The sequence below is a fragment of the Chiloscyllium plagiosum genome, chromosome 18 (genome assembly GCF_004010195.1).
Source record: "Chiloscyllium plagiosum isolate BGI_BamShark_2017 chromosome 18, ASM401019v2, whole genome shotgun sequence".
In the NCBI taxonomy this organism is placed as follows: Eukaryota; Metazoa; Chordata; class Chondrichthyes; order Orectolobiformes; family Hemiscylliidae; genus Chiloscyllium; species Chiloscyllium plagiosum.
The window spans coordinates 21,011,270-21,037,315 of NC_057727.1; the positions used below are offsets into that span (position 1 = coordinate 21,011,270).

At 40.1% G+C, this 26,046-nt stretch overlaps 1 protein-coding gene across 13 annotated transcripts in view; it reads left to right on the forward strand.

The window, feature by feature from the left end:
• atp2b2 (ATPase plasma membrane Ca2+ transporting 2) overlaps positions 1 to 26,046 on the forward strand; it is an 819,963-nt gene that overhangs the window by 756,886 nt on the left and 37,031 nt on the right. For all 13 annotated transcript variants that reach the window (XM_043707907.1, XM_043707910.1, XM_043707911.1 and 10 more), the window contains 2 exons: positions 3,281 to 3,368; positions 13,763 to 13,869. In XM_043707907.1, the coding sequence (XP_043563842.1) occupies positions 3,281 to 3,368; positions 13,763 to 13,869 (195 nt within the window). The remainder of the gene's footprint in view (positions 1 to 3,280; positions 3,369 to 13,762; positions 13,870 to 26,046) is intronic.

Consider the following 26,046-nt stretch of genomic DNA (forward strand, 5'->3'; position numbering starts at 1 on the left):
TAAAGTAAACATAACAGAATTGTGATCGCTATCACCAAAGTGCTCACCTACTTCCAAGTCTAACACCTGGCTGGGCTCACTACCCAGTACCAAATCTAATGTGGCTTCACCCCTTGTTGGCCTGTCTACATACTGTGTCAGGAAGCCCTCCTGTACACACTGGACAAAAACTGACCCATCTATAGTACTCGTACTATAGTGTTCCCAGTCAACATTTGGAAAGTTGGAGTCCCCCATGACAACTACCCTGTCTCTCTCACTCCTATCGAGAATCATCTTTGCTATCTTTTCCTCTACATCTCTGGAACTGTTCGGAGGCCTATAGAAAACTCCCAACAGGGTGACCTCTCCTTTCCTGTTTCTAACCTCAGCCCATACTACCTCAGTTGATGAGTCCCCAAACATCCTTTTTGCAACTGTAATACTGTCCTTGACCAACAATGCCACCCACCCCCCCCCCCACCCCCACTCTGTTTTACCATCTTCTCTGTTCTTACTGAAACATCTAAATCCTGGAAGCTGCAACAACCGTTCCTGTCCCAGCTCTATCCATGTCTCCGAAATGGCCACAACATCGAAGTTCCAGGTACCAACCCAAGCTGCAAGTTCACCCACCTTATTCTGGATGGTCCTGGCGTTGAAGTAGACACACTTCAAACCAACCTCTTGCTTGCCGGTGCCATCTTGCGTCCCTGAAACTTGATTTTGGACCTCCCTACTCTCAACCTTTTCTGTACTTGAACTACAATTTTGGTTCCCATCCCCCTGCTGGATTAGTTTAAACCCACCCCAATAGCCTTCGCGAATTTCCCCCCCAAAATATTGGTACCCCTCTGGTTCAGATGAAGACCATCCTGCTTGTAGAGGTCCCACCTATCCCAGAAAGAGGCCCAATTATCCAAGAATTCAAAACACTCCCTCCTGCACCATCTCTGTAGCCACATGTTCAACTCCTCTCTCTCCCTATTCCTTGCCTCACTTGCACGTGGCACGGGCAACAAACCAGAGACAACAACTCTGTTCGTCCTAGCTCAAAGCTTCCATTCTAGCTCTCTGAATTTCTGCCGTAAGTCCCCATCTCTCTTCCTACCTATGTCATTGGTACCTATGTGGACTACGACTTGGGGCTGCTCCCCTTCCCCCTTAAGGATCCCAAAAACACGATCAGAAACATCATGAACCCTGGCACCTGGGAGGCAACACAACAACCACGAGATTCTCTCGTCCCCACAGAACCTCCTATCTGCCCTCCTAACTATGGAGTCCCCAGTGACTACTGCTCTGCTCCTCTTCCCCCTTCCCTTCTGAGCAGCAGGGACAGACTCTGTGCCAGAGCCCTGTGCCTCATTGCTTTCCCCTGGTAAGTCATCCCCCCCAACAGTATCCAAAATGATATACTTATTGTTGAGGTGAATGGCCACAGGGGATCCTTGCACTGCCAGCCAGTTCCCTTTCCATCTCCTGACTGTAACCCATCTGCCTTTTTCTTGTACCTTAGGAGTGACTACTTCCCTGTAACTCCTCTCAATAACTCCCTCTGTCTCCCGAATGATCCGAACTTCATCCAGCTCCAGCTCCAGTTCCCTAATGTGGTTTTCGAGGAGCTGTAGTTGGGTGCATTTCCCGCAGATGTAGTCAGCAGGGACACTAATGGTGACCCTTACCTCCCACATTCTGCAGGAGGAACATTCAACTGCCCTAACCTCCATTCTCACCATTCTAAATTCCCAAAGAGACTGTTGAAAAAATAAGGAATAAAAAATAAACTCGTTACCTTACCAATCTGGCGCACAGAACCTTTTTTTGGTTAGAGGAGGAGGATGGGTGGGAGACACTACCCGAGTAGTGTTTCGGGTAACACAATCACACAAATATATGCCTTCCCAGAAGTCCTTCGCTCCTCCCTCACACCTCTCGGCAAATGGAGGCCCAACTCCCAATGTAAGCCCCTTTTAATGCAGGAAAGCTCACCCTTCCTGGCAGCCCTCGCTTCACCACTCATTCTCTCCTCGCCGCTCTGGTAAAATCAGATAAATTGTATTCAGGAAAGGGAGTAATCTGACCATTCTAAGTCTAAATTTTGAAATCTCCAATTCTGATTTTAAAAAAAGCCTTGTGACTTACCTTGTTTTTGTGTGGTTGTGAAAGTACCAAGAACCCATTACTGGCAAGCTCATTGGAAATGTCAAAATTAGCACAAGCACCTGTCAAGAGGACATGCCAAAAGAAACTGTAAAATGGACCAGTCAAAGATTTTAAATTCCTGCCCTTTAAATCTTTGAATGAAAATGTCTGAAATATTCAAAAAATGTTAATTAACTGTGTTTTCTCATAATTTCCTTGTTTCTTCTTTGGTAAAGGAACAACACAATTACCTCATTCTTCATAGGTTTGCATTCAGAAAACAAGGGCAGGTAATTATACCACAATACTTTATATTTAGATTCAACCACCTGATTGAAGTTTTCTCCAAATCACTCTTCAGTTGCAATAATCTTGAAATTTCAATACCCTCTTCTAGATATAGAGAGGAAATGCTAGATCGACGGGGTCAAGATATGTACTGTTCAGCCTTAGCTTAGTTGCACTTTCACTCCTCAGTCTCCAAGATCACTGATTTCATACACCCCCCTCACCCCATATACACAACCTGAATTAACAAATAACCATCACCTGCCCCTTAGTTACGTTTGACCTCCTAGCTGGACTTTACTAGAAATGAGTTCAGCGTATCCTCAGAGTGATGCTCATGTATTCAAGGGATTGTATGAAGTGGTACTGCAGTCAGGCTACCAGTGGGATATGCAAAACTCAGCTTTGAGGATGTTCACAGGTTTGAAATGGAGTTCCTAAACATTGACTATTGCTGCTGGGTGGTCACTGCCAGATGACAATGGAAAATGGCATGTACTATCACAATGATTGGGGGATACAGCATATTTGGCAACAGTCGCCAATGCTGAAAACAACAAGCTGCAGTCATACTTGGAAGCTTCGTGTGTCTCTTGAAGAAGGAATTGCTTCTCAAGGATTGGTCTCTTCAGCCATCAGCAAATATATGCCATGTAGAGACCTCCTATCTGAAGTGGATTGTTTGGTGTGTATGTATCATCCTTTATACATTTGTTTTCTTCATAAGGACAGCAAAGGTACTTACAGCCTTTATAATTTGTAACAATTTCTTTCGGATTATGGTAAAACCTCATTACATTTGCATAGACATTGTTTGAATGACTCATTTGAGGAAAATTGTTAAAATAATTGTTTATTTAATTTTAAGGTTGAACAAGAACGTATCGACAAGATCTGGCCAAAACTCCGGGTGCTTGCTCGATCATCTCCAACTGACAAACACACCTTAGTGAAAGGTATACAATTCATTTTGATACTGAAAACGGAGATGTTATGAGACCTTTGCCGATACTGAACTCCCAAATTTTATTTTCTACCCATTGCATTGTGTGTTAAATATAAACTGGTCTTATGGCCACTAATTAGGAAAGAAGGTGCTAAAGGAGATTGACAAAGCAGACATAGCGAGAATGTTTAATCAGGTGGGGTAATACAGAATGAGAAGACATAGTTTTTGAATAAGGAGTAACAGATTTAAAACAGAGGTGAGGAGAAACGACTTCTCTCAAACGATCGTGAGTCTGTAGAATTCACTACCACAGAATATGGTGGATGTCGGGACATTGAATAAATGTAAGGAGGAGATAGACAGATTTTTAATTAGTAATGGATTGAAGGTTATGGACAGCAGGCAGAAAAATGGAGCTGAGGCTGAGATGAGATCAGCGATGATTATATTGAATGGCGGAGCAGGGTTGAGGGGCTGAATTACCTACTCCTGCTCTTAGTTCTTAAGTTATGTTCTATTTGTTTTATTTGTGTCATACTTTAAATAATATTATGTTAATGTATTGGAAGTTTATAAAGCCAGGAATGCTTCCTTTTGGGTGCAAAATTGAAAGGGCTCTCTAAAATGAAATGTTTGCTCAATTTTCAGCAATGTTTTACTCTCGTTGAAACAGCGGTAGATGAATTGTTCCATTGAAATCGTTTTTATGATAAACAGCTTTTAGCTATATTAGTAAATCTCCCCTAGGCTACCACAAATACGTAAATCAAGGAATTGTTTTGCTGCGAATTCTTCCTTAAAAATTAATTGTAGAACTCACTGCTTAGAAGTTGTAGAAGTGGAAACAATCAATAATTTCAAAAGGGAATTGTGCACTTGAAAGAAAAGAATGTATGGGTTATGGAGATTGAACAGGGAAGTGGAACTAATTGAACAGCTCCTCCCAGGGCCAGTATGAACTTGATGGGTTGAATAACCTTTTGCGCTGTAAATGTCTCTAACTCACCTTTGGTTTAAGAGTGGGAGTCTGATTATAATTTTAGTATTGCTAATAAATATAGCTTTATCATAAAAATAAAATTAGTCACAACATTAAATCCATCACTTTTTAAACTAGAGCAAGTTCAGACAGACTTAATTTGCACTGCACCTAATTTGGAGTGTAGTGATTTCAGGCAGATTTTGCACAACTATTATTTTCATGCATTTCCTTACGGTTTGGGATGTTGATTGCACATGATTCAGAGGAAAAGATGGAAACAATTAATCAATGTAGCTAGTTTTATCCAAAGTTGTTATATGCAGGAAAATGGCCAACAAATTATAGGAAAGAATACAAAAAGGTGCTGGGAATTATATTTTCCTAATTTTCTTGGTTTAGATTTTTCTCACTCCCTTGACTGTAATTTCCCAGTCTCTTTGTTTTGACTTTGCACTCCACATTTATTCAATTTTCATATGGTTCCGCCATAAGTCCATCATGCAAAGTTTTCTTTAAAGCAGTGAGATCATGTTTGGATCCCTGGTTTGAACAATGATTTGCACATTAAGAAAGACAAATTAAATGTCTACACATATTTAATTATTGCTAAAAAGAGAAATGAAATCGCAGTTTTTCATCTTGCACTATTGTTTCCCTTCACTCAGTGACCAATCAATACAATTTGTACAGCATGAGAAAAGGGTACTGATTGGTCAAGAATAAAGGAATAATGAGATATCCAACCCCTGCTACATCACCATGGCAATATCCAAACCAATCAGAGTTAACTGCCTTGTTTGAATTTAATCAGTTAACAAAGACAGTTCACACTTACCATGCTATCTGTGGTCAAATTAATCAGGACCTCTTTCTCATGTTACATAGATTGTTGTTCCCTTTCTAAAATTGGTTTTCTTGTGATTCAGTCCTGCTGAGTGCAAGGTTCAAAGTTCCGACTTCATGTCTGTCTCCTTTTAGCAAATGTTTAAATTCTGTACTACCAAGCATTATTAATATATTTACTGTTAAAGAAAGTTCCAATTCACTTATAAGTACTGCAATCAAACAAAAATGGTAACTGAACCTGAAAAGGTGCCATTAGGAAGAAGGACTAAAGTCAGAAATCGAGGTTCATGGAAGGTCTTAACAGAGGAGAAGGATGTTGACACATGGAGAAGGAATTCCAGAAAATAGAGTCGAGATTGCTGAGGGCAGAGCAACTAACTGAATGATAGAGGTGGCTGGAGATTTTACAAAAGAGCTATTTAAAAAATCAGCTGAGGTTACAGAGATACAGAGGAGAAACTACTAAGGGATCCAAAGACAACTATGCAAATTTTAAATAGATCTGGCTCTTAGTAAGGTGATGGGTCTGTATGTTTTCGCTCGATTTTATGGCTACCTGACCATCGAAAGCTGATATCCTGGAAATCTATTAAATTGTAAATCTGGTGTGAGGGTATAGACAGCAAAATTCTAGATGAGTTTTTGCGACTATTAGGGCATTTTGACAGCCATTTTCAAATTTGAAATGTTAAAATAGCACGAACAATTTATTTGCTTTATAAGTAATCTTCCATAGCGTTGGATAAATACAAGAATTTGTTGTTAATCATTGGAATCACTCAAAGTATATCAATTAACTCCTAATTTATGCACCTCAACCGTCAGACATTCACTATGAATTTCAATAAAGATACTGATATCAGAATATGTCAAAAAGTAACCTGATGGTTCAAAGTCCAAATAGATCTGTAACATTTTTTTTCAATGAGTTCCATTCATTATATTGATGGTTGCCTGCTTGCAGCACTTTAATTTAAGATTCTTACAATGGAATCTATGTGTAATCTTGAAAAATTAGATTGGCAACGGTAGCCTCAAAAGGGCAAACACAGAATGCTTTTAAAATGGTTTGTTAGAGTAGCACATTCTAGAACTGACCAGAGTGTAGGTTATATTAGATTTGATATTGTGTAATGTGACACCTAGCAGTGACCATTTCATTGAATTTTACATCCAGTTTGAAAGGACTGGGTCTAAGACTAGTACTTTAAATTTAAATAAGGGCAACTATGTGGGCCTGAAAGCTGAGCTAGCTGAAGTGAACTGACAAACCGGAAAAGGGGTTAGATCAATAGAGACACAGTGGCAGATGTTTAAGGGAATATTTCAGATCACTCAAAATAAGTATATTTCTCCTTTGAAGAACAGTTTTGGCAGAAGGACTCATCATCTGCAGTTAACTGAAGGAGTTAGAGAAAACATCAAACTTAAGAAAAAGGCATACAACTGCTCAAACATGAGTTCAGGTCAGATAATTGGTCAGAATATAATTAACAGCAGAAGATGACTAAAATATTAATCAGGAGGAAGAAATCAGTGTATGAAAGGAAGCTAGCTAGGAATGTAAAAATGAATAGCAAGTGTCTCTACAGGTACATGAAAAAGAGTAAGTAAAGTGACTATTCATCCTTTAGATAGTGACAATGTGGAGTTAATAATGACAAAGTGGTTGATGAAATGAACAAGTATTTTGTTTCAGTCTTCACTTTATAAAACATAACAAACATTCCAGTCATAACTGTATATCAGGAAGTGGAAGGGAGTAAGGAGCTGAGTGAAATAACAATCATGAGGGAAGTTGTGCTAAACTTTTGGCTGATAAGTCTCTGGGTGTAGATGGACTTCACCTTAGAATCTTAATAGAAATGGTGAATAAGATAGTAATTGTGTTGCTGTTAATTCTCCAAAATTCTCTGGCAGGTTTTATCAGACTGGAAAATAGAAAATGTAGCTCCTCTAGTCAAGAAGGGGTGAATGCAGAAAACAGGAAACTTTATATTCATTTGTTTGTTGTCTGTTGTGGGGATGGTATTAGAATGAATCAATAAAGAAGTTACAGCTCAACACATAGAAAATGTCAAGCTAATCAGGAAGGGCAAGCAGAGTTTCCTGAAGTGGAAATCATGTTTAACCAATTTATTAGCTTTCTTTGAATAACTAACACATGCAAATGGGGAGTCAGTGAACATAACTGTACTTGGATTTCCAGAACGAATTTGGTAAGGTGCCACATAAAAAGTTATTATGGAAAATAGAAGCTTATGGTGTGATGGATAACACACTGGGCATGAATAGAAAATCTGGCTGGCTACCAGAAAACAGAGTGTTCATAAATTGATCTTTGACTGATTGGCAGGATGTGACACATGGAATCCCACAGGGGTCTGGGCAGGAGTCTCATCCTTTTGTAATTTACAGTAATAGCTGATGGAAGCAAAGACATGGTAGTTAAAATCGCAGATGACACAAAGATAAATACGAAATTATTTTGTGAAGGAAACATTAGAAGTTTGCGGAAGCATAGGTAGGTTGAGTAAATTGTCAAAAATCTGACAGATAGGATATAATCTGGTAAAAGGTTAAGGTTTTAACTTTGGCAGGAAGAATGAAAAAGCAGAATATTACTTAAACTTAGGCCAAATGCTCTACTTCTGCCCCTGTTTCATATGCTCATAGGTAAATTGAAGAGTGATTTATATTCAATCACAGTTTTAGTGATTGTAATTAAACTGAAGAGTTCTGTAAATGGTCACATTTTGAATGTAATCCTCAATTCTTCGTATCAGATAGATAGTATTTCCTTTCAGATCCATATTTGGTGAGCAACAGATGTCTTGTTCTAGACTAGATTGTCAACAGGTAAATAATGAACAATATGCATTATGAATGATAGGAAAGATATCACCATTATCCCTGAAAGATCACTTTGAAAATCAAGAGCAGATGCGCACTTAAAGAAAAATCAGCCTTCCCTCCAATTCCCCTATCAGATTAATCTGATGTGGAACATTTCAATAAAAAGCACACAGGATTATTTATTGCACTGTCAGCAGATAAGAGATCAAGGGGCCAAATGACATGAATAACGCCTTATATTTCAGAATAGAATGAAGGTCAGAAAGTGTGCAACATTATATAAATGTTAACAAAGATCAAAGCTGTTATAATGCCAGGAAATTGATTGCCAAAACCTTTCAGAGAATTAGTATTTCCCAAAGGGATGGTGCTAATCTCATTGCATTTCCAGGCGAACTCTTGTTTTATAACAGTTTTTTTCTGGACTATCATAATTAACAACTAAGTATGATTTGAAGATTCCTATATTACTGTTTGCCTTCAAGATTAATTCTGTGGGGGAATGTTATGAGTTAGTTTTTTTTTAAAGTATAAGTTCAGAAATGCAGAGCTTAGGAGATAGACTCACGTTGTTACAGGAAAGCATATTGACCTGCTTTATCTGCAGGGTCATGGAAACAAGCACTGCATAAACAGTGGCTGCAGCAAATACCAACACTGAAGTCAGGAGCCAGTGGATTTTGCACCTTTTAGCCTGTCCTTTGGTTTGCTTGCAAGGAGAAGTTACCCACTTGTTTTTTTGAGATTCTTTTGCACAGTACCCAATGCTGCTCATATACAAAGGGAGTATTTAATGGTGTCCTCCATTTCTATCAGCAGGATTATCCTTGTCCATAAATAAAATCAGAAAGTGCTGGAGAAACTCAGCAGATCTGGCCACACCTATGTAGAGAGAATCAGAGTTAATGTTTCGAGTCTTCTATAAATCTACTTATCAACTCCTAGCTTTTTTTCTGAACCCTGGGTTCGAAAGAAGAGTCATATCAGACTCAAGACAGTAACTCTGTTTCCCTTTCCACAGATGCTGACAGACCTGCTGAGCTTTTCCAGCACTTTCAGTTTCTCTTTCAGATCTCTGGCATCTGCAGTATTTTGCTTTTTGTCTGTGATAGGTTTGCCCTGAATTTCAGAGTTACATTGCACTCAGACTTGTAATAGCACCACAGCATGATATATCACCACCCTTTGCGGATGGGTTGAGAGAAAGGGTGGTGCGTACATGGCAGTGGAAGAGAAGGGGAGGGAAACCTGACATCTTTCCACTGCCGCAGGAGTGGGAATGGCAGCAGCGAGACAGGTGTCTATTTAACTCTATAACATGGCAATTGACAGCAAGGTATTTACCCTGGCCAGTGGTTTATTGATATTAAAACATTCGGTTATCGTGTGGTGAAACCATTGTAGTGACTATCCAGCAGGAGGAGCAATTGGACATAATTTCTGGGCTCCCAAGGATCTAATGCCATTCCTATCATCTGAACTGCTAACCTGGCCAAGGCATATTAAGAACAATCTTTCCTACCCCTTTGAAAACACTGCAACATTATGTAGCACTCTCCATCTCCCTGCTCCCTCAGCAGCAGCCACCTATATTGCCATTAATTCTAATCTTATTCACCTAAATCAGTGTTCCCTGGTTCCCAACCTTTTTGCTAACTGGAACTCAAATAGTCATGACTTTTAACAATCCTCTCAACTGTTTCTCAAGACCAACCCTGGTTTCATCAGTCTATCCATTTAAATGAAAGCCATCATATCTTGAACCATTCTTGTAAGTCTTTTCTGCATCCTTTCTAAAACTTGCACATCTGTCCTAATGTGCTTTGCCCAAAATTTCACACAGTACTCTCAGTGATACCAATCCAATGATGTATAATGGTTCATTATAACTTGCTGAGATTTATACTCTCTGTCTCTGTGCACACTGGTCCATGAACCAGGGTGCTTGTCAGTTAACAACTCAACCTGCCCTCCCATTCTCAACAATGTTTACAGTTATACTCTCAAGTCCGTCAGTGCCTGGACCTGTTTAGAATTGTACCCTTTATATTGCATCTTCTTGTTCTTCAAACCAAATGGCTTCACTTCACACCTCTCTGCATTAAGTCTGCCCACTCCACTATCTTCTCCATGTCCTCTTAATTATCCTTCTCACAGTTTACAATACTTCCAAGGTTTGTATCATCTGCAGATTTTGAAATTATGTACTGTACACCCAAGTCTAGGTAATTAACATATATTGTGTTATGTCTGCTGAGGGGATCTGTAGACCAAACTAATCAAACTTGCCCACTGATCTTCAAGTGAAGAAATGACCAGACAGGGTTTCATGACTTTTACTTGCAGGAGAAAGTGAGGACTGCAGATGCTGGAGATCAGAGTTGAAAAATGTGTTGCTGGAAAAGTGCAGCAGGTCAGGCAGCATCCAAGGAGTAGGAGAATCGACGTTTCAGGCATAAGCCCTTCTTCAGGAATGAGGAGGGTGTGCCAAGCAGGCTAAGATAAAAGGTAGGGAGGAGGGACTTGGGGGAGGGGTGTTGGGAATGCGATAGGTGGAAGGAGGTTAAGGTGAGGGTAATAGGCCGGAGAGGGGGTGGGGGTGGAGAGGTCGGGAAGAAGATTGCAGGTCAAGTAGGCGGTCCTGAGTCCGAGGGTTGGGACTGAGATAAGGTGGGGGGGAGGGGAAATGAGGAAGCTGGAGAAATCTGCATTCATCCCTTGTGGTTGGAGGTTTCCTAGGCGGAAGATGAGGCGCTCTTCCTCCAGGTGTCGTGGTCTACTGTGCTTTTCCAGCAACACATTTTTCAGCTTTTACTTAAAGGAGAGTCAAAGCCAACATATGTTAAGAGCAAAGTAAGCATGAACCTTAAATTTCAAAAGGAATAGCAAATACAAATCTTAACTAACTGAGTTAGCAGGTTAGCATCTCTGGTTGTGTTCCCCTTCCCCCTCCTCCCGGGGGTGAATTTAAACTGAACTGTTGGGTTTATTCTTTTTTTGAAAAGGATTGTTATGTTTTCAACCCCGTAGCCTTTTAGAACTGTCCCTGTATCTAAGGAGCACTGGAAGGTTTTGGCCAGTGTTTCTGCAATTTCCAGACTTTCTTCCATCAGTATCCTCAGGTGCATATCATCTGTTCTTGGGTGACTTACCAACTTTAACTGCAACCTGCCTTTCTAAAACTCCACTTAATCAAGTATGAGTGCATCCAGTGGCTCAACTATCTCCACAATGACTTTGGCAGTAACTTATTCCACAGAAAGACGTCAAATCTAATTGTAATACTTCAGCTATGTTTTCAACTTGATAAAAGTCTTATTTGCCTCTTGGTGCACAAATGGAGCATCAACATTGAAATAAAATGGAGCAACTGATTGTTAGTATCCTGTAACCTTTGCAGTATCACACTATTGACCTTCCAACTTCTTCGTCACTCTCTCTTCCCTTTCCCAAGGTGTTGATTTTTTTTCTGGTGCTTTCTTGCACAGATACTGAGTACCCTTCTGGTACCTCATCCAGGTGGCAATTTATTAGGAATGAACAGATCTGAGATGTCTAGTTGAATGGTGAAACAAGTTCACTGGGCTGCAGGCTGCTGCCATTTTGCTGTGGAAAGACAAAAGGGTAGGAAGTAAGATGAGAGGAGGATGAGCAAAGAAAAGTGATCAACATTGCAAGGAATGGGAATGATAATGGGGCGGAGAGATAGAATGACAATAAAAATAAGATCAGTCCAGGGAGAACCAGAAGGAAGGGTGTGGATGGTTAAGTGAGAAAGGCAGGAGGCAGCAAACTCTGTTCGATGATTGAGTGTTCATTTCCCCAGGCTCCAATTATATGCTCAGTATTGAAAGCTGTAAAGCTAAGTAGTGGATTACTTCCCTCAGGCTCAATTTATTTGTTATGTGTGACAGATGAGCTTTTTTTTGTCTACATTCCCACAGACCTATTTAGTTGCTTAAATGGGAGTGGCCGAGAGGGTGGTCATGTGGGTAGATGGGAGACAGGCTCCACTCTCACCTTTGAAAATTTGAAGGCAAAGGGGCTGGCATTGGTTCAGGACATTAATTGGTGATAAAAAGAAGGTGTAACAATGCTGAACCCTTTTCTTAGTCAGCCACTGTCATTGTCATGGCAGAAACCAAATGCTGTTTCTCTGTTTGGTGGATTTGATCACTTCAGGAAGATTAATTAGCATTTGCTAACCAGAAAAATGATAACACTTTTTGTTCTGATGGAATTTGTGGTAGGAAATTGCTTTCTGGTCACAAGGAGCAATGTGCTGGCATTTTAAGAGTGGAATTGAAATCAAAACAATTAAAGCTTTGGCGAGGAATCGATTGAACTTGGCCTGTAGATCAGACTTCTGCATTCAACAATACAGTTCCCCAGAAATCTTATGGCAAAATGTGGGTTCTTAAAACCACCAACTATCATGATCTAAATTTCAGCTTGTCTGTGCAGAGATTCTGTGTTAACTCCTCATATGTTCTTAAATGACTGCGATATGCATTTGTCCTGTAAGTGACAATTATCTATCAGTTGCAAACAGAATAACAAGTGAAAGTGAATACGGATTTTCAAACTCGGTTTCCAGATCACCTCAAGATAAAATGTGACAATCCAATCACCATCTTTAATATTAATAGGTACAAAAATATTTGGAAAAAGGAACAGAGATTAATTATTAAAATAATTGCAGTGTATATTTCTGGTTTGCTAAGATATGTTCAGCCTAGTTCAACTAAATAATGTATATGATTAAACAGTGATTGAAATGTTGGTCAGCCAGTTTAACTCCCTGATGTTTTATTTATCTTTCCTAGTATTATAACCTCCTCATCACTTGAGAATTATTGTATTTGTCCATCACAATGACCAGAAAATAACCACTAAAGTAAATTTGGGGTTAGGCAAGGCTTCTCTGTCAGGATAAAGTGCAGTGTACCATGTGTTGCAAAAAGTAATTTTCAATTGTTTTGAAAATCATTTAAAGTCTGCACTTTGATAATTTGGTTCCTACTAATCCACAAAAGGTTTGAAATTTGATTGGAAGAATATAATGGAAGTTTCTGTTTGACAAAATTTGAACTGTATGGAGGCCATTAACCGTAATCGGATTGAATGCAATCCAGTTTATTATTTTCCATGTGAGTTTCTTCATATATTTAACATTAATTGTTTTGGAATGTGCCCTGAGGATTACAATGAATTTTAATATAATATGGAAAACAAACGTGATGTTTACAGAGTAATGCAAAACTATTAATGGTTACATTATTTATGTTCTTAGCCAGTAACAGCATAGTTATTCTACTGAGAGCCAAATTATTTACTTTTTTTTACTAATTATGTCACATTTTTAGCAATGATTAGTTCTGAGACTATTTTGCCAAAGGGTCAGACACCTAATTTAATATTTAATTGCCTTTGCCTCCCCTTATTGTTTCATAGGTTTTTTTGGTCATTAGACTGGTTTTGCTGTTTAAAAGAAATGTTGTCGTTGCTTGAAGGTATTCAGGGACATAGCTGATTGATTTAAAAAAGCCATTATTTTCTGTTGAATTTTTACTTCCAGCATAATTTAACTGACTTTTATAATTGGAGCTGGAAAGGTGGAGGGAGTATACCTATTAATGACAAGTGTGGGAAGCTCATCGTTTCATCAAACCTATTCTTCCTAATGAGCTCCAGTGGGATGGCTTTGTTTGTTGCAGGTATAATTGACAGCCTGCATGGAGAACGGAGACAAGTTGTAGCAGTAACTGGTGATGGAACCAATGATGGGCCAGCGCTGAAGAAAGCGGATGTTGGTTTTGCCATGGTAGGCGACAAAGCATTGACAAATATGTTAAATTAGAACTTTGCCTAAGATTTAAATCAACAACTTTTGTTAGTTCAGCATTATTCCTGCATCAGCTGCTCAAAGTGGAATCTCTAATATCATGATTTGCTTGATGCATATGTACATTACTGAGCTGTTAGTTTGTTAAAGTGATAGTTTTCAGCAATGCAGCACAGTTACTCTGCCAGAGGTGGACTTTTACATGTGGGTGAACATACTGCATCCGTGAGACCTATTACAAAATATTAACGAGATAACTGTCTTAATATCCTAACTTTTCGTCCCATCTGATCTGGAAGATGACGAGATTATTAGAGTTATATTAGAGGTGTAACAATTTGGCCGAACCATTTTAAAAATACTCACTGTAACTAATCTGCCATATAAAAAAAATGTTTTTGAAGTGTAATGTTCTTTGTAGAATATATTATAAAATGAAAACTGATTGTTAACGGATTTTTATTTTGCTCCTGGATATTGTGTTGATTACTCTTTTACATTTGAAAGTTACCAGTTTTTCCTGTGGTAGAAGCTGAAAACTAGCATGTGAATACATTACATTGTCCCAGTTCAATCAGTTCACCGTGATGAAGCATGTTGACCTGGAAGTCACAAGCTTGGTCTCCAGTCTGTAGGCTGAGCTAGAGTGATCTGAGCTATGCCCATGGCAGAGTGACTACAACTGGCCCAACTGGTTTAAACGTAAAAATTGGCCTGAGGAAAAATTGAACCACTTTTAGTGACTCCTGTGAGAAATGTGTTTGAGGGCTACTTGATGCCCAGGGGACTCCTGTCCCTGCAAAGGGTCGATCTCTTTAAGAAAAGGAAGAAGTTAAGTTTTAAAGAAACTAAAGATTCATTTATAAAAGCGTAAAACAATAGTGATAAATCACTGTGGTAGCTTAATTACTCCTACTTATTGTGCACGAATAAACTAGTTGATTGAATGCACCATTCCTATTTGATATCTTCCTATGATTTTGGACTTTTGTCGGCAGTGTTATAAATGTATTGCAGATTTTAAATTATTTAAGATTAAAACATTGCTTTTTTGGATAAGTGCAAACCTGCAAATCTTTCTGACTTTTCCTCATGTAACTGATCTCAGCTGGAATGGCATTAACAATCCACAAATGTGGTTTGGCTAGGGGGAGGAAGATCAGCCAATGAGTTCCAGTGGAAATGTTTGAATGTTTCAATGTTAGAGTGATGGAATGAGGCTTGGCTGTAAAGACCCTTCTTCTAGCCCATGCTTTTTGCAAATAGTCAGCATTGATCGTGGCAGGTGCATGGGTGCTACAGATGCTGTTCAGAAACCAAAATAATATCTTGTTATACCTGCTATGCCATGAATTGCACTGGCCACCATTTTGCTAAGATTGATTTGGCACGCACAGCTAATGTCCACCAGAAGGATGATGCAAAATTTGCACAGGCAATTAGCATACCACACGGATTTGGCACCAGTAGTGCCATTTTGCTCTAGCTATTGCCCTGCTTAGCCTTTCACAGCTGAACATGGATGAAGAATTAGGGCAGATGCCCCAAAGACCCACAGACATGGCAATATTTAAAGGTATCCATCCGTTAAATAACAGGTTGCTTGCAGTTTGATTTCTTTTTTGATGTTTGCTATGGTTATTTAACAGTTTACATGGAGGGTGGAGTAGGTGCTGAAACAATGTTAAAGAGGCTATTTAGACAGACATATGGCAAGCATGGTATAAAGCGATACAGACCATGTGCAGGCAGATGGGGTTAGTTTGGAGTGGCATCATGGTCAGTGCAGACATGGTAGGCTGAAGGGCCTGTAACTGTGCTGTACTGCTCTATGTTCTATGTTCAAGACTTCTTCACAAACTGTTGCCTCCAGTTATAGATGCGTTAACAGACATCCCCTTGGAATAAAACATTTGTGAGAATTAACAGAGACCATGCAGAGCAGGGTGACCTGTTCAAAGAGGTAGCAGGAGGACTGGGAGAAGGATTCTCAGTAGGAAGCTATGTCTGTGCTAGGAGTGTAAACAGCAATACTTGAGATGTCAGGGTCTCAGTAAAAATGTCTTGTTTGAAGTCTGCCACTTGCAGGAACCACAAGTGCAAAGCTGGAGAAGGAACACTTATATTGTCAATGTTTGTGAAGTTGAGCATGGCATTAAACTTTACTTTAGTTGAATTCTTCCATAATGGAGTTGGAGACATTTTTCATTATTTCAGTTCTGACAAAGGGAGGTAACTGAGACTCTGTATTCAAAGAGAACTCACCAATTTTCATTTTTTCCTGGTTCTAGAGACACACAGTTTTGCATTTCAGGCTTTCCCATAGTGCAGAGTGTAATTGACTGCATGTCCAACACTTTGTGGATGCTGCATGTCACGTACTGGAACTGAAGGGATTCCACTTTCCAAGGTCCACGTGATGTGTGGCCACAGGCAATGCATCTTGCAGGTCAGTTCACAATATCCTGGCAACAATAATGATGTCTCCATTCTGTGGTAGTTTACTGAGCCCACTGCATTGTATGGTAAAGCAAACTATAGCTCCTGGAAGGTGAGGGCTATCTATTGATGGTGTGTAACCCATGACTCACCCACTACACAAAATCAGTAGCATTCATCATTTGAAATAATATTTTTGCTTTGAAAGAGCCCTTCAGTTTGAAGCTGTTTTTCATCATTTGTGATAGTCTTCTGTCTGCGTCACACAAACCTCACCATCTGGGGGGAGAGTCCTTACTACCTGAAATATAGGGTAAGCTGAGGAGCATGAGGACGAGGATAAAGAAGAAGGGGAAGACATGAAGTAAGCTAGACAGCCACTTTCTGCATGACCTGTCCATGAAGAACTAACTGGATTGCAATTCCATGTAACCACAACCAATTTCCTGGTCATTGAAAGTTCCAGTCTTCTTCTAGGTCTTCCATCCCTCCTGTTCACATTCCTACTAACCATCACAGAGGGCACAATGCAAAAATGGAAATGACTAAAAAATTAACACACTAAACTAAATTTTAAAATAATACCATATCTTATTGTATGATCGTGCAAATGAATTTGCAGCAAAACAACTTAAGGGTATAAGCATTGCCTTATACTGTCAGGTTAATTTTTTGTGTGCCTTTGCCAATCCTGGTGTTCCTGTGTAGTTTTATTGCAATGGCTGCAGCACGGCAGGTAGAAGACTGGTGACTTTCACTGGAGGACACTGCAGTCCGTCTTCAAAGGACAAGCAGATAGCTCAAGGCTTCGAAGACCCGACTGACGTTCAACATTGGCAGCAGCAGCGTGGCTGGCTGACAGGCAATAGCGAGAGCAGCGGCAGAGTGTGACAGCAGGGAGGCAGAGTGCTGTCATCCTGACAGAGGAGAGCAGATCCCACAGAGTTCTTGCTGTTAACTTGGGCCAGCCTGTCAGTGATTGTACTAATCTACTGGAGGACAGATTGCCGTTGTGCTGTGAGACCCTGTGAGGCTTTTTTTGAGCACTATAATCTCCAGCTATGATGACAGCAGGCTGAGCTTTGAAGGCAGCAAGCTGACCTTGTATGACCTCAGTGTGAGCGTGCATTGCAGCTCCTCATTGCTATGCAAGGAGATGATGTTGAACTTGTATTAGACATTTGTGAGAGCTCACCTGGAGTACTATGTACAATTCTTTTTCAATTTGTTCATGGGATGTAGGTTTTATTGTTGAGGCTGGCACTTATTGCCCATCCTTACTTACCGAGAGGGCAGTTGAGAGTCAACCACACTGCTGTGGTTTGGAGTCATGTAGAGGCAAGAGCCAGTGAGGATGGCAGTTTCCTTCTCGAAAGGACATTAGTGAAACTAATGAGATTTTCCTTACAATCATTTGACTTTAATTGTTAAAAAAATTCAGCCTCACCATCTGCCATGGGGCTGTTCTCCTTACAGAGAAGATGGCTCAGAGGAAACTTGATGATGGCTTTCGAAATCATGAGTGGGTTGGGCAGAGTAGTTAGGGAGAAGCTGTTCCTGTTCAAAGAATTATATTTAGTAAGGAATGAGATGGCATAGATTTAAAGTGATGTACCCTCAAAGTAAAGGTGATGTGACAGCGAATAGCGAAGGAAATGTGCTGGAGACAGGTTCAATGAGTTATTCAAGGGGGTGTTGGATGATTATTGGGTAGAAATGGTACATAGGGATCTGGGGAAAAGGCAGGAGATTGATACCAGCTAATAGAACCTGTGCAGGCATGATGGGATGAACGGCCTCCTTCTGGTCTGTCACAATTCTGTCATTCTGTGATGTGTTTTGCTGCCCAGAAACATTGGGCATCAGATGCTACATCATGGTTATGCTCAAATGTGTGAATCAGGTTGGTAACCACCCACAGGCTGGCATGGATTGGCTCTAAGCTCAGTGCAAAAGACATGTATCAAGTTACTGCTGGGCTGCTTTGTACTGTTTAACATCAACCATAGGTTTTCTGGTAGTTTATACAATGCAACAAACATGTCATTGTCCGTACCAATCAGAGTGCTTCTCTAGACTGCCCCATTAAGGTTTCAGCTGTGTCGACTGCAGCCATTGCAAGTTGATATCTGTACTAGCCTTGTCTCCTGTCCAGGCTGCAGCACACTCATACACAATGGCTCGAAATGTGCATATCCTGCCTCTAATCCATCTTTAAGATAAATGCACTATTCGTATTTGAACAGGTAGCAGCAGTTGTGAAATCAAGCGATAGTTTAAAAGAACCTGATGCAATGTCATAGACCTGAAAAGTTAGCTCTGCTTCTCTATCCACAGATGCTGCCTGACCTGCAGCCAGTTTTTGTTTGTAATCTCCGTTAAGCAGTGCACACTAATTTTAAGTGTTTAGATCAGAGTGGTGGTGGAAAAGCACAGCAGGTCAGGCAGCATCCGAGGAGCAGGAAAATCAGGCTTTTGCCCGAGATGTCGATTTTCCTACTCCTCGGATGTTGCCTGATCTGCTGTGCAATTCCACCACCACTCTGATATAAACTCTGGTTTCCAGCATCTGAATCCTCACTTTTGCCTAATTTTAAGTGGTGAGAGGAAGTTACAATTTTGGACCTACAGAAAATAAGCCATACATTCAGTGTTGGCTGTGTGCAGAAACCATTCTGATAAGTTGGCAACACTGAAGGAATGACGATATACTTCCAAGTCATGATGGTGAGTGGCTTGGAGGGGAATTTGCAAATTAAGGAATTCCCATATATCTGCTGGCCTTATCCTTCCAGATGGAAGTGGTCGTAGGTCTGGAAGGTGCTTCAGAGGTTTTTCAATGAATTTCCGTAGTGCATCTCGTAAATAGTACGCACTGCTTCTACTGAGCATCAGTGGTGGAAGGTGTGGATGTTTTTGAATGTGGTGCCAATCAAGTAGGCTGCTTTGACCTGGATGGTGTCAGGTTTCTTGAGAGTTGTTGGAGCTGCACTAATCCAGGCAACTGGGGAGGCAGTCTTTAGAGCGTCAGGAAGTGAGTTACTCGCTGTAATATTTCTAACCTCTGATCTGCTCTTGCAGGCATTGTGTTCATACGGGAAGTCCAGTTGGGCTTTCGGTCAATGATAACCTCAGGATGTTGATAATGGGGGATTTGGTAATTGTAACACCATTGAACATCAAAGGGCAGTGGTTGGATTGTCTCTTATTGGAGATGGTTGTAGCCTGTTATTTGTGTGGCATGAACCCTACTTGCCAATTTGACACCCAAGCCTGGATATTGCTCCAATAAAGTTATTCTCCAGCGTTGGTTTTACCTCTTATTTGAAGCAATGAGAACATTACAGGCACTCTGTCAGCACTGGCCTAAAGGCTTGGTCACATCCATAGGACATGTAACACGGGCGACACAGTGGCTCAGTGGAGGGGTGGCATAGTGGCTCAGTGGAAAGCGCTGCTGCCTCACAGTGCCAGGGACCTGGGTTCAATTCCAGCCTCAGGTAACTGTGCAAACTCCACATAGACATTCTCCCAGTGTCTACATGAGCACCCTCCAGGTGCTCCAGTTTCCACCTACAGTCCAAAGATGTACAGGTTAGGTGGATTAGCCATGCTAAATTGCCACAGTGTCTGGAGAAGTACAAGGTTGTATGGATGGGATTGGGTGAGATGCTCCAAGTTGGCAGGTTGGTGTGGACTCGATGGGCTGAATGGCCTGCTTCCACACTGTAGGGATTCTATGACTTAAGAAATGGTCGTGAAAATGCTGTTGTATTTAAAATTACTTCACTCAACAAGACTTAAGATACGCATTTTTTTATATAACTTTAATAATTAATGTCAGTATTCAAAGTTTTGCTTTGCACATCATTTCTCCAAAACTATTGTCATCATCAGAAAAGCTTCTTCAATCAGTTGAAGCAAGGGGGAAAAAAAGCTTGGTATAAACTGTGCAGTCAGCAAGATTCATGGCAAACTGTCCATCATCACTTTTTCAATAATATATTGTTCAATGGAATTTCAAAAATTCTGTGATCATTTGGAATGTTCTAAGGAAAGGCATGCTGGTTATAGCCTTGAGACATATCACTGTTGAAAAAGATGCAGAAGGCCTCATTAGTTATTATTATAGCTATTCATAGTCAACTTTCAATTCCAAAATCAAAAAAAGAGCTGTGGATCTGGAGATCCGAAACAAAAACAAATTGCTGGAGAAACTCAGCAGGTCAGCATATGTGGGGAGAAAACAGAGTCCAGTGACTCCTCGTCAATTAACTTTGCTTTCCTTGCAAAGATACTGCCAGCCCTGTTGAGTTTCTCCAGCAATTTCTGTTTTTGTCTATTTCTAACTGAGTATAATTACTCCTCTTCACATCCTCCCCAGTAGGATGGCATTTTAAAAAAATATTTGTGCGCAATGTCACCATGTGACTGCAAAAAGAGCAATCTTCCAACCTTCCTCTGCCAAACACTTGATAAGATTTGAGCACTCTCTTGTGATTGCAGTGTAGTCATAATGGAACTCTTCTATACAATACTGTACTCAAGCCTCCTTTTTTGTATTCAGACCATCAAGTGATACTAATGCAGGACATTTTCCATTTGCTACTCTTTCATCTAATGTACGAGGCCAATGAGGTAAAGTTTCTAGAGAACCTCATCATCAATATACCTTACCTTTAGTCTTTAAAGAATATCCCTTTTGAACTATGCCAAAAACCTGATAGAGATTGATAACTTGTAAAGCAGAATTTTGAGTACCTAGTGACCAACTTAAAGGATCACATGACAAGATTTCCCATTTTAAGATGTTACTGTAACAAACACTAAAATGAACATCTGTAGGCAGCTAATGCATAAACATTACAGAAGGTATTCTTTAATAACTTCTTAACACAATTGTAAATACCAACGTATACACATTCCATCATGCTCACAGGAGAAATGTAGCTTGTATGCTCAAATGCAGTTCCCTCCTGGATAGTTTCTGCCATGTTGTTGAATATTCCACAACATTTTAGGAATAGGAAACCAACTCTGACAGGCATGCCGTGTCACAGCTGAATGTTTTCCTGCTGTATACATACAGCCTCTCTTCATTTCTCTCCGTCCTCCAATAGTCAAAGTCTCAAAGTCTGGCAACAGGAATACCAGCTGCCTTTATCTTTGTGTCCAGGTGTTACACTTGGTACCTGTCTTTCAATATGCCCTTGACCAGTCATCATGGAACCCAGATTGCACTCGGAAGTCTTTGTTCCTCTCATCCAATTCACTTTACTTTGAATTAAAGGAGATGACTTGAACATAACATTTTTAAAGCCTCCTATTCATAACAATCAATAACAATAGTTTAATTTTGCATATGACAAAAGAAAGTGGCTTTAATTTATATAGCACCTTCAACACAGTAAACTGTTCCAAGGCACTTTACAGGAGCATTGTTTTAAATTAAGTTACAAAACAAAGGGGAGTAATGTGCCAAATGGGTGACGGGATAGATAGTTATCCAGAAGTTAGAGTAGGGACAGAACCTTATAAGGTTCTGAGCAACACGGGCTATGAGGAGATTTGTGGAAGAATCAAATGAGAAATCTGGTGAGGTGTATCTTGGCAGCAGGAGCACCTTGCTCCACCTTTTATGCTTTGACAAACAGCAAGGCAACTTCTATTCTGAGCAGCAATAAGTTGCCAACTAGAGGAACCATTGTTCATTAAACATCTTGTTAACAGCCCAACTCACCTCAATAATATTCAGCTTTTGATCATACAAAATATGCCGAAGAAGCTAAACCTTGTGAAATCTCAACATAGAAACCAGAGCAGGTACCATGCAATTCCAGCTCGCTTCACTGCTTGCTCCAAAGGACGCCCTTGTGGCGTATGACCAAACAACATCTAAGAGTATGATCAACGGGCACCAGCTGTCGGCACCCCATGTACACAGATATTGGCATCCAGCATTTTTCAATTCCTCACAACCATCGCGGCACCTTTCCAGTGCACTCGTAGGCTGCTCCCAAAGCATGACTTGTATTGGAGGGCACACCGCAACTAGCATTGAAGGACTGAAGAAGGGATACTTTGTGTACACAGATGAGGACCTGGCTCAGGCATTGAACTAGATTGTATCTCAGAGTGGCTCGTTGTCTCTCTCAGCACTTGCTCACTTAGTGCCTACCTGTACATTCACAATCATGCCTTGCATTTTCTTCCGTACTATGCTGATTGTCGCAGTGACATGACCAGGCAGTTTGCATGCTGGTCAGCACTTGTCAGTCAATGGGGCAAGACCTCCTGCTGTACAGCAGTGTGCTATGTTAATTTCACACCTACACCTTATGCCAATACCCTACTTAACAAACACACTGCAGATGCGGTCAGCAAGCAGCCATATCTCAAAGGCTTTGGAGAATAGTCCTCACTGAAGACCATGTACATACTATCAGTCAATGGGTCTCAGGACAGTAAGTTAATGGTATGGCCTCCAATATCGGTTCAGGTGATTAGTTGTGATCAGGCTTCCAGTTAGGGTTTTCTTGGTCAGGGGCTCTGTGTCTCTTTAACTCTGAGGTTGTCAATCTACAACTAGAGCTTATCAATCAGAGATTAATAAAAAAAACATTCTCACTGTGTTAGGAGGCATTCTGAGCTGGAAGAGAACATCATAGTGGAAATGAAGAAGATATATTTGCAGAAGCACCAATGGAAAAGTCAAAGCCGGAACACAGGATGTAAATATTGCAAAGGACATCACACATAAAGGAAAGAAAGCACATCCATTGTTGGGAAATCACCACGCTAACTGTAGGTAGCTGAGTCACTTTGCATGCGAGTGCTTAGCTGGAAAGAAGTGAAGGAAGCCTATAACATTCACTGCAAGAAAAATGGCAGCTGATGACCTGATGAATCACTCTACACCATACAAAAGCTGGCATTGTCTGGTCTGCAGGCTTGTCACTGTTAGAATGATTGCTACAGAAGGAGACCATTAAGTGAATGTGAAATGTCTGGTAGATATTGATACTTCTTGTAACATCATGAACTTCACAGACCTGTGCAAAGTAGCACAAGGTGGTGAGCCAAACTGAAGGCATCAAAGGTAAGATTGAAGGTATGATGGAACAATACTCATCCCAAGAGGTCATGAATGTGAGGGCCTGATACAGTGAGAGAAAAGAAGATCTGGAGTTCCACATATTGGACAGAAAGCAAATTCCACTCATTTCAAGTGAAACAAATCTAAAGCTTGGATTGGTAACTGTACACATGCCTGAAGAGATTTGTAGTATTTTGTAGATCCCTAGGCCATTGACTGCCAAACGGGTATGAGAAGAATTCTAGCTGTGCTTAAGCTCAATCTGAAAGTCATGATAGAGGAGCTGGTGCCCCCACCAACCCAAGAGGTATTGGGTAAAGAAAAGAAAGATTAAAAATAAGCATGTTCCGATTCCTATTTATCTCCTGACCCCCTTTCTCCTCCACATTGCTGATGAAGGGCTAATGCTTGAAATGTCGACTTTCCTGCTTCTCAGATGCTGCCTGACTGGCTGTGCTTTTCCAACACCAAGCTTTTTGTCTTTGACCCTCTAGCATCTGCAGTCCTCTCTTTTCCCTATTTCCTATGATAAGCAAATGAAAGCCAAACTGATAACTATCACAAAGTAGCAGATGAAAAGGCATTATAAGAAAAGTGTAAAATTGAAGATGCTTAAGGCCAAGTACATAGATCATGTTATGATAGCCTTCATCTGTAACAGAGCTGTAACAGAGATGCAGTGACCAACAGATATGAAAGCAGTGCAATGATTTGTTGGATTTGTGAACTATACAGTGAAGCTTTTGTCTAATTTGTCATCAGAATATGAATATCTGCACAAACTCATGGCTAAAAATGTGCAACAAAGGAGCAACAGCCCTTTGCTATCTCTCTCGCTTTCTCTAAAACTCCTCCAATGAATTGAAAGCCCACTAAGTGGCCTCCCCATTACTCACGCAGAGTCCCTGAAGAACATTTTGGAATCTACCTCACCTCTTCAGAGAAAACAATTCAGTTCGCCACAACTGATCCTGAAAGACACCCTATGTGCCATCAGCTTCTGTGTACAAATTGATTTTGGCTACAGATCAAAATTTCAATCAGTTCATGGTTAATCAATTTCTCCTGATTTAACTGTCACTTGTCAAAGTACTCTTAAGATAGCAGTCTGTGGAGTTGTAGTTTTTATCAGACTTGGGAGCTGTGTGTGTATATATGTTTATCTACGTGTGAGTTTTCAAAAAGGGTATTTCTATATTTGCATCATAGAAATTGTTAATAATCTTTGCTTCAGTAAATTTTGGTTGGAATGAGCTAGTCGTTATTAGTTAAGAAACTTGGCCATCTTGTTTCTGATGCTGAATTAAATACAGTCTGATATCTATATCTTGAGGCCTTCATTAACCAGAGTGCCAGAAGGACTAGGCTGAATTAGCAGCCCCGGGAATTACATTTTATTTTAATTTGATATGTTCTCAGTGAAGTTTTTGACTTAGTTATAGTGTTCCTTCAAAGGGCTATCAATTCTTAATAATGTTCTTTTCTTTTGATTTACTCAAAATAGAATTAATAGGAACTGCTAAGACTTTGGGTAATATCATATGTATAAGGCCAGGAAGCATAATGCAAATTAGCACACTATCAAGGAAAGGGTGTCTATGGACTGACTTCACCATTTGGATTAAGGTAAATGTAATGGGGAGAGTTGAAGCTTTGGAGGTAAAAGTAGGTTCTGTTGCCATGAAGATAATATTGGAAGAGGAGGTTCAATTCCTTGTTAGAAAGGATGCGAGGATGTGAACAAACTATTTCAGCTCAGATCATGGTGAGTGATGGAATCAGTAGCTAGAAAATGGAGTTTGTAGCAAAGGCCAAGAAGAATGGCTTTGGTTTTACCAATATTTTAACTCCAGAAATTTCTGCCCACTCACTCCTGGGTGTGGGACAAACTTTGGTACAAATTAAAGACAATGGAGATTTCAGGAAAGATGGCGTTAAGGTAGACCAGAGTGCTGTCCATACGTGAAATCTTAAGTGTTTTTCTATGATGTTATCAAGAAGCAATCTGTCAGTAAAAGTTAAAAATGGGAAAGCACAGAATCTCGCTCAAACTCCGAAGATTATAGTGAGCAAATGTGAAGAAAAGCCATTGTAGGATCTTGACTGGCTATGAGTGAACAAACAACAATGAAATCAGGTAATGCTAGTTGCTCTCAGCTCAACAGCAGAGGAGAGGCAACAATGGATTCTGGTATGTTCAGCAATGTCAAAGGTTGCAGGCAGATTATGAAGAATGAATAGAAATAGTGCACAATGAGTGCACAAATTTTAACTTCAGTAAGAGCTATTTTGGTTCTGTTGACAGTTTTGTATTGGGCCCGTGCACACATTGATACTTATGTCAGATCTTTGGCATTTAAGCTCATTAATTGCATTGAGTTTGTTGGATGAGTATTTTCTTTCTAATGCAGTAGAACTATAAATGAGGATGAGAGAAAAGCCTTTTTTGGATGGTACAGATTCTTTTCACTGTAGAGTTCTATCTGAGAGAAAACCTGTATTCTGAGCAGGAAATAATGCTTCATGTTGAAGAAACTTGACAGTTATTTGCTGGTTGATTAGATAGGAATTCAGACTTGTATAAGAGAGAAGATTCTCAGCAGTAGTTAATTTGATGTGAG